General features: G+C 45.1%; 1 protein-coding gene across 1 annotated transcript in view; it reads left to right on the forward strand.

Moving 5' to 3' along the window:
• The window catches only part of LOC147109789 (rap guanine nucleotide exchange factor 2-like), a 94681-nt gene that overhangs the window by 32654 nt on the left and 43627 nt on the right, over positions 1–18400 (forward strand). Inside the window, exons 8-9 of the mRNA XM_086002379.1 lie at positions 14679–14919; positions 16672–17046. Coding sequence (XP_085858505.1) covers positions 14679–14919; positions 16672–17046 — 616 coding nt within the window. The remainder of the gene's footprint in view (positions 1–14678; positions 14920–16671; positions 17047–18400) is intronic.

Below are 18400 nucleotides of genomic sequence, written 5' to 3' on the forward strand. Positions count from 1 at the left end.
CTACATACGTGGTCCAATCTTCCACATCGGAATCAAAACTGTTCATGTTACCACGCTTAGGCATCTTCACACTCTTCCTGGGAAACAACAACGAAATATTTCTTTAACTTTTTTTTTTCCAAAATGGCGGTTTCCCGCGCTTGTCTTCTTTCCCCACCCACTTTCAAAATGGCGGTTTCCCGCTTCTGTCTTCTTCCCCGCCTACTGGCGGCTTCCCGCGTTTCTTCCCCTGGCGGGAGGGGTAAGCTTTTCCCTCGGGCGACGACCGCTGGCTTTCGGGGTTCGCAGCCTGCGCGTCGGCTTCAGTGCGTTCCATGTGCTGGCCATCCCTCCACTGTTAAATCGTAGACTCGTGAGAGAGTCGGGTCATTCCTTGTTCCCTTTTCTCGGCAGGGCAACCGGCGCTGGGTACAACCCGTTGACGGCGAACAGTTTCAGCCGCTGGGCTGGATCTCGCTCAGTCTCCCTCGCTCGGGCTCTGTCTCTCCCGCTCGCTCGGGCTCTGTCTCTCCCTCAGCGGCTTCCAATCGCGCCTCCCAGCCCTCTCGCAGTCCGGTCCTTTCCTCCCCGGCTGCGGCTGAGTTCTCCGCGGTTTATTTATTTTTATATCTTCCCGCGCCTTACGATCCCGGTCGCAGCGCCTCGTGGCCTCGGTAGCTGCCCGGCCTTTTTCGCCGGTCGCGGTCTAGCTGTCTCACGACGCCGTTGCGTCTCCCAGCCCGCTTGTACCGCGGCTTCCGTGCTCCACGCTGCCCCAGTCTCAGCGCCTCTGGGCCCGACTTCTGTCCGGCTCCTTTCCCCCGACCGTGGTCGAGTTCACCGCCCTTATCCTCCGTTTATTTATTTATTTTTTATGTTCCCTTTACTCACAGTCACCGTGGCCGACTTGCTTCTCGTGCTGATCGGCTCACTCACCACCGTGGCAGAAGGGACAATCAGTGCCTGTTGCTGATGGAAGGCTTCGTGTCTGAATTCTTCCTTCCTTGCTCTGCAGACTCGAGTTTTCTCTCAGCAGAACGACGAGGGCGGGTGCCTCTTCTCGACGCTCGTTAACTGCTTCGGAAGTATTGTTGCCGCAGGGTAAGATCGAACTCGTCGCCACTGTAAAGTCTGTAGGTATTATGGCGAATTAATACACAGACTACAAGAGTAACTTTAACAGGACTTTACTATTCGAAGGTCAGGGCGAATCTGCCCAATAAATCCTGACACAGCACTTATATACCGGTGTGGTCACCGTCGGTATTACAGTATACAGCAGCCAAGATAAAGTAGTGCCACACCTAAAATAGTTCTCTTAAAGGTGTACGGTTACATACAATAGTTCTCTTAAAGGTAGAACAGTTACATACACTACAATACCATTTGCTGCAGAATGCCTATAAAAGTACAGGTTGGAATGGTCTATTTCAGATCTTTAAGAATAATTACTGTGGTGCAGCAGGCAACTTCGAGCAAAAAGAAGCTTGTGCAGTAAATGTATTCTGCAGTTGTGCTGCAAAATTGTTTCACTTGTAGCGAATTAAGTCATAAATAGTCAATTGTTTATAAGCATTTCAATGCATTCTCTACTTTTATGAAAAAATAGCTCTCAACTGTGATGATTCAAATGACTAACTCAATACAGCTAAGCCTACCTCTCTACTGCTGTGGTGATTGAAGATTTGATTGAATTGATAAAAGGAATACTTAATCAACACCACCTTTAAATACCTTTTAATGCTGGTTACTAGTGCTAGTTTGTGTTGAAACAGCAATGTTTTTGTGTGCACCGAGTCTAGGTTTACACTTCATTGCAGTATTGAGGGAGCTCTGCTGCACTGTCGGAGGTGCCATCTTTCAGATGAGATGTTAAACCTCTCTCAGGTGGACGTAAAAGGTCCTACGGCACTATTCCAAAAGAGATGGGGCGTTCTCCCAGTGTCCCGGTCATATTTACCCCTCATTGAACACCTGAGAAACAGACAATCTGATCATTCATTTAATTGTTGTTTGTGGGAGCTTACTGTGCGCTTATTGGGTGCCACGTTTCCTGCATTACAATAGTGACTACACTTCAAAAGTACTTAATTGGCCCTGCCTTCTGTTGCCTAGGCCCTAAGCTCTGGAATTCCCTGCCTAAACCTCTCCGCCTCGCTACCTCTCTTTCTTCCTTTAGTACGCTCCATAAAACCTACCTCTTTGACCAAGCTTTTGGTCACCTGCCCTAATTTATCCTTATGTGGCTCAGTGTCAAATTTTTTGTTTAAAATACTCATGTGCAACGCCTCATGACGTTTTACTACGTTAAAGGTGCTATATAAATACAAGTTGTTGTAAAGTGCTTTGGGACATCCTGAGGTTGTGAAAGGCGCTATGTAAATTCCCCTCTTGTTGGGTCTTTATATGACATTGTGATGACTGCATTTGCTGGATTAAAGTTGAGGCTAGAACATTGACCTTGACCACTTGTGTGAGGTTATTAAACTTCTTGCAGCACTGCATCCAGGTCCTCGGGGCTAGACTCCTGGCATTGACCTCCACGGCTATCTGCTCCCACTGCCTTTTCACTGTGTGTCTGTGGCGCCTCCTTGCCCCTTGCGGATACAGGACATCTCTCCTCCTTTCCATCTCCTCCACCAAGGCCCCCAGAGCAGCATCGCCAAATCTGGGTGCCCGTTCTTTCCCATGTTCAGCCGTTAATTCAGTCTTTCCCAGGTCAGAATGTCTTCCACAATGACTTCCAGTACCTGCTCCAGCCACAATGCACCTCCTCTTTAAGTGGTGCAGGCTAGCTTTAAGCAGTGCAGGTTAGCTTTAAGTAGTGCGAGCAATTATCGATTTTGGGTCCCACGCTGATGCATGCAGCCAATCAACAGCGCGTTTAATGCTGGCTGCACGCAGAAATCGTGTAAATGAGCAGGCAGCATGAAAATGGCATCCTGTCTGCATTACATCCAACAGACATGGGTTAATCGCGCAGCGTGATCCCCGCACACGTTTTTCGGGGCTATCCAATTTAGCCCCCAGTGTTCCTTTTCAGACTGTTTTCCTTTGAGTTTGTATAGCATAGCCCATTTAATGATGAATAGAGGCAACCAATTGTGTGGGATTATTCTTGGCATTTAGATTTATGTCCAGCCAGATTGCTTTATAGATTGATGGTTGATAACCCCATATTTCAAACCAATTTGATTTTTAACATAATGCGTGTAATTTGTTCTGAAATTTTACTCAAATTCTATTGTGTGCTCACCGTATTGGCAACAGAGATTTCACACCTTAAAGTGTGAAACTACTGCTCTCTTATTAGATACTGCCATACATGTATTCAGGCCCTTTGTGGCAGTAACATCACAGTTACTAGCCAGTTGTAGGAAACTGAAGTGATAGGAACAGCTTTTGTTTCTATACATCAGCCAACAATGAATTTTGAAAATAGTTCTCCGTGTTTTTTGTAAGTTTTACTTCGGGTCATGGAGTGATATTTTCACATTGGCTCATTAAGTCACTGAGACATAGAAACGTAGAACATAGAAAAATAGGAGCAGGAGTAGGCCATTCGGCCCTTCAAGCCTGCTCCGCCATTCAATCTGATCATGGCTGATCATCTCAATACCATATTCCCGCTCTCTCCCCATACCCCTTGATGCCTTTTGTGTCTAGAAATCTATCTATCTCCTTCTTAAATATATTCAGTGACTTGGCCTCCACAGCCTTCTGTGGTAGAGAATTCCACAGGTTCACCACCCTCTGAGACAGCACCATTAATATTATTTGCCTGGGGAACTTTAAAGATGGACATCAGAATATCTTGAGGAGAGAAGCAATTAGCATTGAAGTATCCATTTCACATTTTAATGATCCACCTTTAGCACTAAATAAGAAAATGATTATCCCATGAGTGAACTTAATATACAGTAGGAAACAATGGAATACTGTACTCAGTTTATTTTATTCATGAGAAAGAGCTCACTCAAATTCACAGATCTTGCTCAGTCATAGAATGAAGTCGATGACCCACTGGTTTGAGTTGTGTATAGGAACAATTAATGCAGTGAGCAGAATTCGTTTTAATTGATTTTCTGAATTAATTTACGAAGAATTGTACTGGGTTATATTTTTAAATATAAAGCATAAATCTAAATATTTCTTTTCTTTTCTATTCCGCCAGCTGCAAGTTCTTATAGTGAGTATTGTGGCATATGTGTGTATTAATGTTATTCTGGTCTAAGTAATGCAGTGTTTGCTTTTAGCTCGCAGTGGTTTCTGAAATTGTGCATTTAGTCCTTGTATCTGTTTTCTCTGCTTTAGTTACAAAAAAGCTTTTTGGGGAGTAAAGTTGGGAAGATGCGTCCATAACTCCACATAAGTCAACAGAATTCATGTCATTACATGGGCAGTCGCATTTACACTCCTGGAGTTGTAATATCTAATTGCAGGTCAATACCAATTTATTTGGTACGATTATCAACACCATTGATTGCCAAGTAGGGTTGCTGAATCTTAAGTCAAGCTAAGCAAAATCAGCCACTTGGTACCCCAGTACAATTTCTCCAGTTGCTTTGTGCTCCCTACAACAAAAAAGGTTCAGATTTATAGAAAGACTTTCTTGTTATAGTTGTCTCAAGCTGCACACTATTGTTATTCCACCTAATCTATATAAAAAGTACATTTTAGAACAATAAAACAGTTCAAGTGTGTTGTTAGCAATGTAACAGAAGCACATAATGGGGTCGATTTTCCTGGAGCCGTCGGGTGGGGTTTCAGGCGCGTGGGGGGGGAAAATCACAAAAATAGGGGGTCACGACCCCCCCGCCTGATTCCCTGACCCGACCAGAAATATTTAGATTTATGCTTTATATTTTAAAATATAACCCAGTACAATTCTTCGTAAATTAATTCAGAAAATCAATTAAAACTAATTCTGCTCACTGCATTAATTGTTCCTATACACAATTCAAACCAGTGGGTCATCTACTTCATTCTATGACTGAGGCGGGACTGGTCGTCGGGAGCCTAATCACCAATAATTGACATCTTTAATGCCATTTTAAGGGGCCCTTGCTATTTTCAGCCTTATCCCACGCTAAACACGCCTGGTGGGAACCCCGCTGATGAAACCTGGCGTGAACAATGTCGGCTTGCTTACTTTCAGCTGCAGGTCAATCAGGAAAGAAGAGATTTAATCAGACAGCATTTGTAGGTTGCAGGACCTTGTTGTTTCAGGCTTGGGGCAACTTGTTCAAGGCTTAGGCACAGCAGTGGAAGGTTGGAGCCTCACACACTTCTCCAGTGTGAGCTCCTGGGAAGCCCCTCTCGCCACCCTCACTCAGCGCTTCCTCAACTGAGGCACCTACCAGAAGCATGGGAGGCCTTTTTTTCCTTCCCCTCTTGGCATTAGAGGACCTCCAGCCCCAATCGCGAAATGACACAACCCACAACTGCAGAAGTTGCCATCTGAAATTTTATTTACAATAACCAACTGATGGCATTTTTAAAATAAACATAACATTTCACCCAAGTGACTACCCTTGTGATTAGTGGTGCTTTATTTTTCTCTTACGCGTGCTCCTACGTAGTGGATTCCCTGTGGCTTCAGCAGATGTGGAGGCCCCTTGCTCACTTTCCTGCTGCTCCTGTCTCGACACCTTTGGCGGGCATCCTCTGGGGTGGCGAGCCTGTGAGGGTTCACCAGCAGCCTGCTGCTCCTGTGGCTGTGCAGGAGTTGAGACGTCTATCTCCGTTGGGTGTGGACTCCGGCGGGGCTCTGACCGAGGGCTCTGCAGTGGCATGGAAGTGTGAGCGCTTGGAGAGGAGCCCCCACTTCCTTGAGGTCTGCCACCAACCTCCCTCTCATGGGTCAGGTCCCCCTCAGTGCCTGCAAGTGGCTTGAGAGCAGCTTGCTGCACATCAGGGGGGCCATAGGGACCCGTTTCTACAATGGCAGTCCTACTCAGAGGGCCTGCCATGAAGGTCTGCTTTCTCTGCTCAATAGCTGACCATCGCTCCTCCAGAGATGGCAGTCTATTCTGAGCACTCACCATGTTTTCAACACTCTGGCGACTTAGCTCCTCCATAGCCGTAGCCATCCTCTCCTCTACTGTAGCCATCCTTTCCGCGGAGGTTGCCATCCTTTCTGTGGCGATGCGTTCATGCGCCAATGACTTCACAAATGCTCTGCTCATGTTCGCTATGGACTCTTCCATTCGCTCCACACTCGCAGCGACCCTGGAAACAAAACCTGCCAGACACTCCTGCATCTGTGCATGGAGATCCATCACCTCTTCTGTTGCTGATGGACCCAGAGGCAGAGGGTTGACATGCAGCAGAGCTGAGCTGGCAGAGTCCTGCGCCCTCCGACGAGGACTCTCCACTACTGTCCCTGTCTCCACCATCTGCTGATGCTCACTTGTGAGCTGTGATACACCAGGTGACAACACTACTCTATCTCACGAAGGTCCCACCGAGGTGTGAGTGTCTGCGCTGGTGCTGGGTGCACTGAATTCTGCTGACGCTGCGCCCTCAGAGGTCGGAGCTTCCTCTGAGGCGTCTGGCTGCTCAGCCTCTTCCTCCTCCGCAGTGGGGACGGGGGCTTCGGATGGTCCTGTGGGGGAGTAAAGGAAAGAGTTAGAGATGTGATGCCAAGGTTACATGCACATTGGATTTTGCAGATGTTCATAAGTCCAAATGATGTAGCTTCAGAATCATAACAGCGACTCATGCTATGTCAATGAGAGAGATGGAAAACTATTCTGTCACCAGCTTGCGGGCCTGCCCCTGTCTCTCCTTCCCCAGCTTCCACAGCCACATCAGCCCCGACAATTTCCAGGACTCTGTCCTCCCAGGGGGTCAGGTGGGCTATTGAGGGTGGGCCTCCTCCAGTCCTGGCTCGCTCTCTGTTGTTGTGAGCTCTCTTTTCCTGCAATGAGGGAGACAAGTGGAGTTTGAGTGAGAATGAAGAAGTGAGTGTAGAGATTGCATAGCATAGATACTTAGAGGGAGACAAAGATGGTGTGAGGCTGCAAGACCAAGGGCCCTCCCTGTGTGTTGTCAGTTGGGCTCAAAGCATCAGAGTGAGAGGGAGTGTGAGGGCTGCATGGTGGAATAGTTATGTGAACGTTAGCATAGAGAGAGGGGGAATGGGTAAGGGTGCATGGATGTGACTGTGAAGTGGGATGTGGAGGAAGAGAGTGCTAAAGCTGAGTGCTGGTGGGGAAAGGCAATGGGGATCAGTTTGAGGGTGATGGAAACTTCATACTTACTTTTCCTGTACGGTGAAGGTCATGGAATCGCTTCCGACACTGTATCCAGGTTCTTCTGGTGACTCCTAGCGAGTTGACATCTGCTGCCACCTGCATCCATGCAGCCTAGGTCTCAGTGGGAGGCCTCTTCCTCCCTGACCTAGGGAAGAGGACCTCCCTGTGGGCCCTCACCCCATCCAATAATGCCTGCAGTGAAGCCTCATTGAATTTGCTGCCAGCTCGGGGTCTGGCACTGGCCACAGCTGCTGCAGGCTCCTCTGCCATCCTGTGTGGTTCGTATGGAAGCCTGCAGAGGTTGCAATGCTTGCTATAGATTTTAAAAGCACCACGAATGATGACATCATACTGTGGGGCTTTCTGACTGGAAATAGTCAATTAGCAAGGGTTCCCACACGCTGGAAATGAATTGGCCAATTGAGGGAAAATTGCATCAATCTGGCAGACCCATTTACATTCGTGTGGGGACCCTGACATTCGGGGAACCCGACAATTCCCCGCACCTGCGGGAAAATTGACCCCAATATGTTTAGGCAACCCCTCCCTGAGAATATGAAGTGTAAATTTGACTATGAAAAAGTAACACAAACAATATTGCATCTATATTAGTTAATGTTTACTGATATGAAAGGACTTCTGATGAGAAAAACAGAAAATGTTACAAGCACACATCTGGTCAGTTAGTGTCAGAGAAAGAAAGAGAATTCGAATGAAGGGTCTGACTTGGAACGTCGAGCTGTCTTTCTCTTTCTGATGACCTGCATTTTCTACTTTTCTTTCAGGTTTCCAGCATGCACTGTTTTTCTTTTTAACTGAATCTGCCAGTGGTGCTCATGAGTTATTTCCCTTTCGAACACATGATTTAAAAGCTGTAAGGTATAATTAGAGATACAGCAGTAATATCATCTCAAGAAAAAACATCATTGCATTTTAAAAGTTGACTACAGCTGATTGTATAGTAAGAAAAATTCAAAAACTACTTGTAAAACATCCCCTAGCTATTACTAAATAATCACTGCTGCCATCTTGACATACTGGTTTCAAGGGAATGTGATGGCCCAGAAATTCGGGTCAGGGGCTTCCCACAGGTGCAAGTCCCCGACCTGCACTTACCTTGCGCGCCGGCAGTTGAGCTGTAGGGCCCCGTGGAATTCCGCTCCGGGGCTTGGCCCAGCTCCCGGCGCGCTGTACTTGCATGTCCCAGGGGCGTAGTTAGTGCGATGCGTCCCCTGGGATCACGTGAGCCATGGGCAGCCATGAGGAGGGAAAAGCCCATTCATAAGATTGACAGGAAGACCTGTCTAAACTTATGAATACTATGGGCCTCAAAATAGCAGTAAACCTTAAAATAATTTTTTTTTAAATCACACTTTTTCAATAAATTACAAATTACATTAAATAACTATTTTAAACAATAATTTAAATTTTTGAAAAATATAATTTTATAAAAAAAGGGGCTAAAAATAAACTTACCTTGCTTTAAATTATTTAAAAATAATAAACCTGTGGAAAAAATGTTTTAATTTTAATTAATTGACCACTTACCTTGTAAAAAGCAGGCCTTACGCCTGCTTTTTAAATGTGTAAATCCTACAGGCTTAACCTCGCGTGAAAACCTGCAAAAAAAAACTAAGTTCAAAGCGCACGCGCAGCCTCCCCTGTGCGCGCGTTCGACCTCTGAACCCCTTCGTTCAGAGGATCGGAAGTGCCGGTTTCCCGCGCATGCGCACTTCCATTCGGCTTACGGGTGAGTACCCCGTGCGAACTCACCCGTGGAGAGCCGAATTTCTGGGCTGATGTGTTTTTTTATACCTATGACTGACATTTAGTCTTGTTTGCTCCATTGTTAGTCTCAAGTGAAAAGGATTGAGTGGGCTCAATCCAGTTTCCTATGGACATTCCTGCACAGCACTCTGCTACTCTGAATTAGGCATTAATTCAACAATTCTTTTTTAAAGGATAAAAGAAAGACCCAGTGGTAAATGGAAATCTTATACTAACTTAGTAAAATGGTTGCTTTAAGATGCATTTTGAAGAAAGCTGGTAGAAGAGAAGCTGTGCTTTGCACGTGGCCTACAGTGATTGAGGTTGTAATTTTGGTTGAGAAGTATTGTATATTGAACGGTAATGTTCTCCAGTTTCAGCCAGTAAAGTCGATCAATATTAGTTCGGCACTAAATTTATTCTCTGTAAGTAGCTGCCCATATTTTATTCACTATCCCATCCCGCAGACAAAAATAAAAATGAAAAACATACAGAGACAGTAACAAGAATACTATATTTCAATACTTTTCAAAGAATAATACTTTTCAAAGAATAACTCTTGAGATTATAAGTATGATTGCATAATCTGAGACTTCCAACAGGGAACATTGCTCACAGTGAGTGCATTTCAGGAAATCACGGGCGCACAGTGCATGAGTTCCCAAGATGTGCACCCTGTGAGGAGTGCTGAATCATGGAATTAGTCTGTACGGAATCATGGAATTAGCCCGTTCGTTCTTAGGGCAAATGTCAATCACATTTGTGTCAATCACAGATAAGGCCATCTCTGATCACTTCCTTGTATCGCTCTCCACCCACATACCCCTTTCCCCTCCCAACCCTACTTCCTTCTGTGTCAGCCCCTGGAATAAGCTCTCTCCCAATTCACTTACAACTGCAATTTCAAAATCCCAACTGTCTAGTCTTTGGTCCTCCATTCACCATGACATTTCTGCAGCTACCGATCTGATCAACCATACCCCCAGCACCACCTTTGATGCCCTAATCCCCATTAAAACCATTACTCTCTCTCATCCTGGCCTTTCCCCCTGGCATGGCCTGCATCTCCATTCCCTTAAGTCCAAGGGACGCAAACTTGAACAGATATGGCGAACAATTGGGTTAGCAATTCACCGCCAGATCTGGCCGGACCACATAAAGCACTAAAGGGTCCTGCTCTCATCTGCCAAAACTGCTCACTATTCCAGGATCATTCTGGGATTTAAAGATAATCCTGGCTTCTTCTCTCCACGACAAACCATCTTCTTAAACCCCTCTCCCCGTCTCCTCCGCACTCACCTCCAACAAGAAGTGTGAGGAGCTCATGGACTTCTTTGTCACTAAGATTGAGACCATCTGATCAGCTGCCTCTGCCACTTCCCTCTCTTCCACTAGCCCACTGGGCCAAACTTTCTCTAAGGTTCCCCCCTGCACTAGCCCTGAACTCACATCTTTCTCCAGTTTCTCTCCGATCTCCCTTCATGCCCTCTCCGAGCTCATCTTGTCCATGCGACCCACTTAATGCTCCCTCGACCCTATTCCCACTGAACTGCTGACCACCCAACTTCCTTTCCTGGCTCCCATGTTAGCTGATATTGTTAACGGTTCTCTCTCCTCAGGTACTGTCCCCCTCTCCTTCAAATCTGCCGCCATCACCCCTCCCCTCAGAAAACCAACCCTTGACTCGTCCGTCCTTGCAAACTACGCCCCATCTCCAACCTCCCTTTCCTCTCCAAAGTCCTTGAATGTGTTGTCGCCTCCCAAATCCATGCACATCTTTCACGGAACTCCATGTTTGAATCTCTCCAATCAGGTTTCTACCCCTGCCACAACACCGGAGTGGCTCTTATCAACGTCACAACTAACATCCTATGTGACTGTGACAATGGTAAACTACCCCTCCTCATCGTTCACTGCCCATCTGCAGCCTTTGACAAGGTTAACCACACCACCCTGCTCCAACGCCTCTCCACTCGCCTGGTTCCATCCTTATCTATTTAATCGTAGCCAGAGAATCACCTGCAATGGCTTCTCTTCCCGCTCCTGCACCGTTACCTCTGGTGTCGCCCAATGATCTATCCTTGACCCCCTCCTATTTCTCATTTACATGCTGCCCCTTGATGACATCATCCGAAAACACTACGTCAGTTTCCACTTGTACGCTGGCGACACCCAGCTCTACCTCAACAACACCTCTCTCCACCCCTCCACTGTCTCTAAGTTGTCAGACCGCTTCTCCGACATTCAGTACAGTATGAGCAAAAATTTCATCCAATTAAATATTGGGAAGACCGAAGCCATTGTATTCAGTCCCTGCCACAAACTTTGTTCCCTAGCCACTGACTCCATCCCTCTCCCCGACAACTGTCTGAGGCAGAACCAGTTCACAACCTTGTTGTCATATATGACCCCGACATGAGCTTCCGACCACATATCTGCAGCATCACTAAGACCACCTTTTTCCACCTTCGGAACGTCACCTAACTGTGCCCCACCTCAGCTCACCTGCTACTGAAACCCTCATCCATGCCTTTGTTACCTCTAGACTTGACTATTCCAACGCACTCCTTGCCGGCCTCCCACGTTCTACCCTCCGTAAACTTGAGGTCATCCAAAACTCTGCTGCCCATGTCCTGACTCGCACCAAGCCCCGTTCACCCATCACCCCTGTGCTCGCTGACGTACATTGGCTCCCGGTTAAGCAACAACTCGATTTTAAAATTCTTATCCTTGTTTTCAAATCCCTCCATGGCCTCGCCCCTCCCTATGTCTGTAACCTCCTCCAGCCCCGCAAGCCCCCGAGATATCTGCGCTCCTCAAATTCTGGCACCTTGAGCATCCCTGATTTTAATCGCTCAACTATTGGTGGCCGTGCCTTCAGCTGTCAAGGCCCTAAGTTCTGTAATTCCCTCCTTAAACCTCACCGCCTCTCTACCTCTCTTTCCTCCTTGAAGACGCTCCTTAAAACCTACCTCTTTAACCTTATCTGCCCTAACATCTCCTTATGTGGCTCGAAGTCAAGTTTTGGATTTTTAACACTCCTGAGAAGCGCCTTGGGACGTTTTACGATGTTAAAGGTGCTATATAAATACATGTTGTTGAATGTGACTTCATCTCTGCTGCTTGTTATTTTACAAACTTTTTCTGCTTTGTTATCCTTCATCTTCACGAGTGTATATCAAATTTAAATTTAGTGAGAAAATTGCTATTACCTCCTTAAAATTAGATGATTTCTCCAGAGTAATTAAAAATGAGTTTTACTAAATGCAGACCAGAATGTACATGATGCTAAAACTGCAGGAAGGTAGCATAGACAATATGGCTTTTTTTTTTAAAGTCTAGTACCAAATTTTAGATGACCAACAAAGGTTACTTTAACAGCCCAGATTTTGAGGTCAACAGCGAAGGAACGGTGCTTGCCGTTCATTACACTTACAGCTGCCCACAGACTTTTCATGGGCTTTTGAGTGGCAACTTACGGTTACTCGAGATCCTTTTCAATATGGTGCCTTCTAGCGGGGATCTGTAGTGCGTGTGAGTAAAGCAAGCAACAGTGTGTCTCTTCATCCAATCAGATTGAAGAATCCTCACCGAGACACGCAGACTAAACCAGGAAGTATAAATGAGAAGATTCAATATAAAATCATGTACAGAAAGTACATGAACGATTTGGAGGAGGGGACCGAGTGTAACACATCAAAGTTTGCAGATCATACTAAGATGGGAGGGAAAGTAGTGAGTGAGGAGGACATAAAAAACCTGCAAGGGGACATAGACAGGCTAAGTAAGTGGGCAGAGATTTGGCAGATGGAATACAATACTGGAAAGTGTGAGGTTATGCACTTTGGCAGGAAAAATCGTAGAGCAAGTTATTATCTTAATGGCAAGAAACTGGAAAGTACTGAAGTACAAAGGGATCTGGGGGTCCTGGTGCACGAAACTCAAAAGGTTAGTATGCAGGTGCAGCAGGTGATTAAGAAGGCCAATGGAATGTTGGCTTTCATTGCTAGGGGGATAGAATATAAAAATAGGGAGGTATTGCTTCAGTTGTACAAGGTATTGGTGAGACCGCACCTGGAATACTGCATACAGTTTTGGTGTCCATACTTAAGAAAGGACATACTTGCTCTCGAGTCAGTACAAAGAAGGTTCACTCGATTAATCCCGGGGATGAGGGGATGGACATATGAGGAGAGGTTGAGTAGATTGGGACTCTACTCATTGGAGTTCAGAAGAATGAGAGGTGATCTTATTGAAACATATAAGATTGTGAAGGGGTTGGATCGGGTGGATGCAGGGAGGATGTTCCAGATGATGGGTGAAACTAGAACTAGGGGGCATAGTCTTAGAATAAGGGGCTGCTCTTTCAAAACTGAGATGAGGAGGAACTACTTCACTCAGAGGGTGGTAGGTCCATGGAATATGCTGCCCCAAAAAGCTGTCGAAGCTACATCATTACATAAATTTAAAACAGAAATAGACAGTTTCCTAGAAGAAAAGGGAATTAAGGGTTACGGGGAGCGGGCAGGAATTTGGACATGAGTCTAGGTTCGGATAGGTCATGGCCCTGTGGGTAGCGGAGCGGGCCCAGGGGCCGTGTAGCCTGATCCTGCTCCTGTTTCGTGTGTCTAATTCTGTTAGATTCAGGAGATAGTCCTGTCATAGTGGATTGGCGGTTAGGATCAGATCAGCCATGATCTTATTGAATGGCGGAGCAGGCTCGAGGGGCCAATTGGCCTACTCCTGCTCCTATTTCTTATGTTCTTATAAGTGAAACAAAGTGAGGGAAAGAGAGATGGGATTGAGAGAGAAAGATAAAAGAGACAGAGGGAAAAAAAAAAATTTTTAATTCTAAAATCTGATGGAATGAGACTCTACACTTGTAAAAGTACGTTTTCAGTGCCAGAGAGGTTGTTCAGCAGTAACTAAGATTTATCATGCTGTTAAAATTTTACTTGCACCTGAATGCACAGGCCCTGACTCTTTCTGGCATGTTTAGTGGGTAACTGGTGGGCACATACGGAAACTTCATGCCCTTCATGTATTTTAATGCCGAATCTATCTGTGAGGTACTGGTGTAGTGAAGCTTGTGGAGGAGTGGAGCAAATCGGACAGCAGCTTCTGGATTTCTGCGTTTAATTGCGCATGTGTGGATGCCAGAACTTGCTGTCCGATTTACTCCATCATAGCGGTGAACGCTGATAGTCTTAATGGAAAATCCGGGCCATGATGTATTGGAAATTGGATCTTTAAGAAAATAATTTTATGTAAAGAATGGGTTTACAAAAATAAATTGTTCTGTTGCGAACAAAAAATCGTCTATAACAACATAGTTTTATTTGCAGCAATATAGTCAGATATAGAAGTAGCACCTAAATGATGGATTCGTTATTGAAGGTTATCAGCATCTGAATAGAGTTCAAATGGAATATTCAGCCCCATGACCTCACTGTGCCATTAACTGACAAACTGATGTAGTCTTTGTCCTGTTTGTAACTGCGTACTAATGAACAAAAAGAAAATAATATTGTTGTATAATATAGTGTGGGGCAGGCTTGATAAACCAGCTGGTCTTTTCCTGCCCGTTGATTGCACATGTTTGTATAATAATCTTAATAAAGCGGTCTTTCTTTATGCTTCTCACATATTCAGTTTATTTTGTTTTTCGAACAGAGCTACCAGATCAAGTTTTAAGAGTTTTCAAGGCAGACCAACAAAGTCGCTACATAATGATCAGCAGAGATACCACCGCAAAGGAAGTGGTAATTCAGGCACTTCGAGAATTTGCAATGACTGCTGCTCCTGAATCATACTCGCTATGTGAAGTCTCCGTTACTCCTGAAGGTGTTATCAAGCAAAAACGACTTCCGGATCAGCTATCAAAGCTCGCCGACCGAATCCAACTTAGTGGCAGGTAAGGATGACTAAAATGCCAGAATCAATGTTCCTGCAAGGAAACCAATTAAAATAAACTTTTATTTACATTGGATTTGGATGGGGAAACACCAAGTTTGAAGATATATTTAGAGCATTATCTATAGGTGTAATGCATACAAGCATATAAGAACATAAGAAGTAGGAGCAGGAGTAGGCCATACGGCCCCTCGGGCCTGCTCCGCCATTCAATAGGATCATGGCTGATCTGAATCTAGACTCACGTCCACTTCCCTGCCCTCTCCCCGTAACCCCTAATTCCCTTATCTGCTAGGAAACTGTCGATCTCCATTTTAAATTTATTTAATGTTGCAGCTTCCGCAGCTCTCTGGGGTAGCAAATTCCATAGATTTACTACCCTCTGAGTGAAGAAGTTTCTCCTCATCTCAGTTTTGAAAGGGCAGCCCCTTATTCTTAGATTATGCCCCCTAGTTCTAATCTCACCCATCAGTGGAAACATCTTCACCGCATCCACCCGATCAAGCCCCCTCACAATCTTATATGTTTCGATAAGATCGCCTCTCATTCTTCTGAACTCCAATGAGTAGAGTCCCAACCTACTCAACCTTTCCTCATACGTCAACCCCCTCATCTCTGGAATCAACCGAGTGAACCTTCTCTGAACCGCCTCGAGAGCAAGTATATCTTTTCTTAAATATGGAAACCAAAACTGCACGCAGTATTCCAGGTGTGGCCTCACCAGTACCCTGTATAACTGCAGCAAGACTTCCCTGTTTTTATACTCCATCCCCCTCGCAATAAAAGCCAAGATTCCATTGGCCTTCCTGATCACCTGCTGCACCTGCATACTAACTTTTTGTGTTTCATGCACCAGGACCCCCAGATCCCTTTGTACTGTAGCACTTTGCAGTTTCTCTCCATTTAGATAATAACTTGCTCTTTGATTTTTTCTGCCAAAGTGCATAACCTCACACTTTCCAACATTATATTGCATCTGCCAAATCTCTGCCCACTCACTTAGCCTGTCTATGTCCTTTTGCAGGTTTTTTATGTCCTCCTCACTCACTGCTTTCCCTCCCATCTTTGTATCATCGGCAAACTTGGATATGTTGCACTCGGTCCCTCCCTCCAAATCGTTAATATAGATTGTAAAGAGTTGGGGCCCCAGCACTGACCCCTGCGGAACACCTGACAGCATGTCAACCTCTGAATCAAATCGGTCACTACTTTGGGTGAATTATTTTTTGTCTCATTTTGTAAAGTGTTCTTTTCCCCCTCCGATTGCTCCCAACCCAATGTTCCCAGTCCTCTTTTCAGGGGCTGGCCACTGGGAGGTGCATAGAGGCACCTGAGTTCATTTACTGCTTGATGTTTTTTTCAGGGCCTGCCCCTCATGGAATTCAAACTCAGTTTGGCAAATCATCAAGAAGAAGGTTGCAGACATCAGGCAAGCTGTTGCTGCCGATGTTGCATAAGAAAATGTATGGCTGCAAATCCAGTTTGAGGATAGCATAGTGGGTGATGTGAGAGATTTCTAAAAAGTTGTGAGAATGTTAGAGCATCATAGGAAGTTCTGTTTCTGCTCGACTATTGATCTGAATGCAGTGCAAAAAAAGTTGGGACGGGGAGGATGACAGTTAATTGCTCGCTGGTATAAAATAAATTGAAAAGAGAAACGATTTACACACCTGGAATAAGTCTGATCAAAGTGTTGTTGCTGTATTGTTTTCCTTTCAGTTAATGTAACGTTGATTATTTTTGCCTCCCTAAGGTACTACCTGAAGAACAACATGGAGACAGGGATACTCTGCTCAGATAAAGATGCTCAGGAATTGCTCCGGAAGAGTCATATCATGCTGCTACAACTAAGCACTATTGAAGTTGCCACCCAGCTCTCCATGAGAAACTTTGAACTATTTTGTAACATTGAACCCACCGAGTACATGGATGACTTGTTCAAACTTAAGTCAGAAACTGAATGTGTCAATCTGAAGAAATTTGAGAACATTATCAATCAGGAAACATTTTGGGTTGCAACAGAGATTCTTCGAGAACCAAACCAACTGAAAAGGATGAAGATAATTAAACACTTTATCAAGATGGCACTGCGCTGCAAGAACTTTAACTCCATGTTTGCAATTATCAGGTAAAAAATATATATACCAGTAAGAGAAACTTTTACTTCTAAAAAATGTTTTTTTTAAATCACGTTTAATTCTTGTATTCACAGAACAGAATCACAGATACCCCACAGTGCAGATAGAGGCCATTTCGGCCCATCGAGCCTGCACCGACACATATCCCACCCGATCCCCGTAACCCCTACACCAACACATATCCCACCCTATCTCCGTAACCCCACGTATTTAGTCCCCCTAACACTAAGGGTCAATTTATCATAGCCAATCAACCAAACCCGCACATCTTTGTAGGAAGGACTAAACTCTGATAATGGTACAAGTTTCTAATCACCTTTTGCTGTAAATAGAATGCAAGTAGCATAAATGTTCGATTTTAGTACACAATCCAACTCTATCATTAAGTTCAGCGAAAATGTACCCCTACCCCAACTACCTTTGGGTTTAGAGCTGTTAACTAAGGCCTAGAAATTCGAGTAGGCCGAAAACGTGCCGGTAACCGCGCAGGCCAAAGCTAATGGCCGCCCGCTGAAAGAACGCAGACAGGTATTTTGGTGCTGCCTGCTAATTGACATGAGCAGAGTGGAGAAGTTGTTGTGCAACGTGCTCTTTCCGGCGCTAACATCAGCAGGAGGCTGAAGATCGCGTCTGAAGGATCGGTGCGGGGTTTTGACTGCTCCTGGGTTTTGCTATCGAGTCTGCTGATGGTGCTGGAGAGGGATGGTGATGCACCAGCTTGCAGCTAGCAGTGACAATGCACTAGCCTGCATACCACATAGGTGATTCACTCCCTGGTGAGTGGGTCTTATAGCACAGGCTCAGATCTGGAGTGACCGTGACTGGAAACACCACATAAAGACTGTGATACAGATGTCCTTAAATCGTTGCATGAGGCATCAATGGAAATAAATTTTAAAATGGGGAACATGAACTCTTGGTCAGGAGTTTACTGGTGTAAATAGTGCAGAAGAGAGTTCAATTAAATTTTTAACAACAGCAGACTTTTGAGAAACTCTTGGTGAGAATATGCTGTCAAGCTTTTTAAAAGCAGACTTCCAAACTTTGCATCTCATTTTATCAGTTCCTACACTAGAAAAACCCAATGTTTAAAATTTAAGGAAATGCAGCTTTGATTTTTCTTGATATTATTACAATTGTAGTACAGTGGAGTTTATTTTAAAAGTATTTATCTCCGATACTGTTTGACTGACATGGGGGGAGATTTGATGCATCTCATTGGAAGCAATTTTCACTCCAATAGCGCTGCATAGTTAACAGTTATCCAGCAGCAGCTGTTTACTGTGTGGATTGTAGCACACAGCCGCTTTCTCCCGCCTCTACTCGCTGTCAACGTCTTCACAC

This window comes from Somniosus microcephalus, chromosome 12 (assembly GCF_052327205.1).
Source record: "Somniosus microcephalus isolate GS21.2 chromosome 12, FLI_Smic_1.0, whole genome shotgun sequence".
In the NCBI taxonomy this organism is placed as follows: Eukaryota; Metazoa; Chordata; class Chondrichthyes; order Squaliformes; family Somniosidae; genus Somniosus; species Somniosus microcephalus.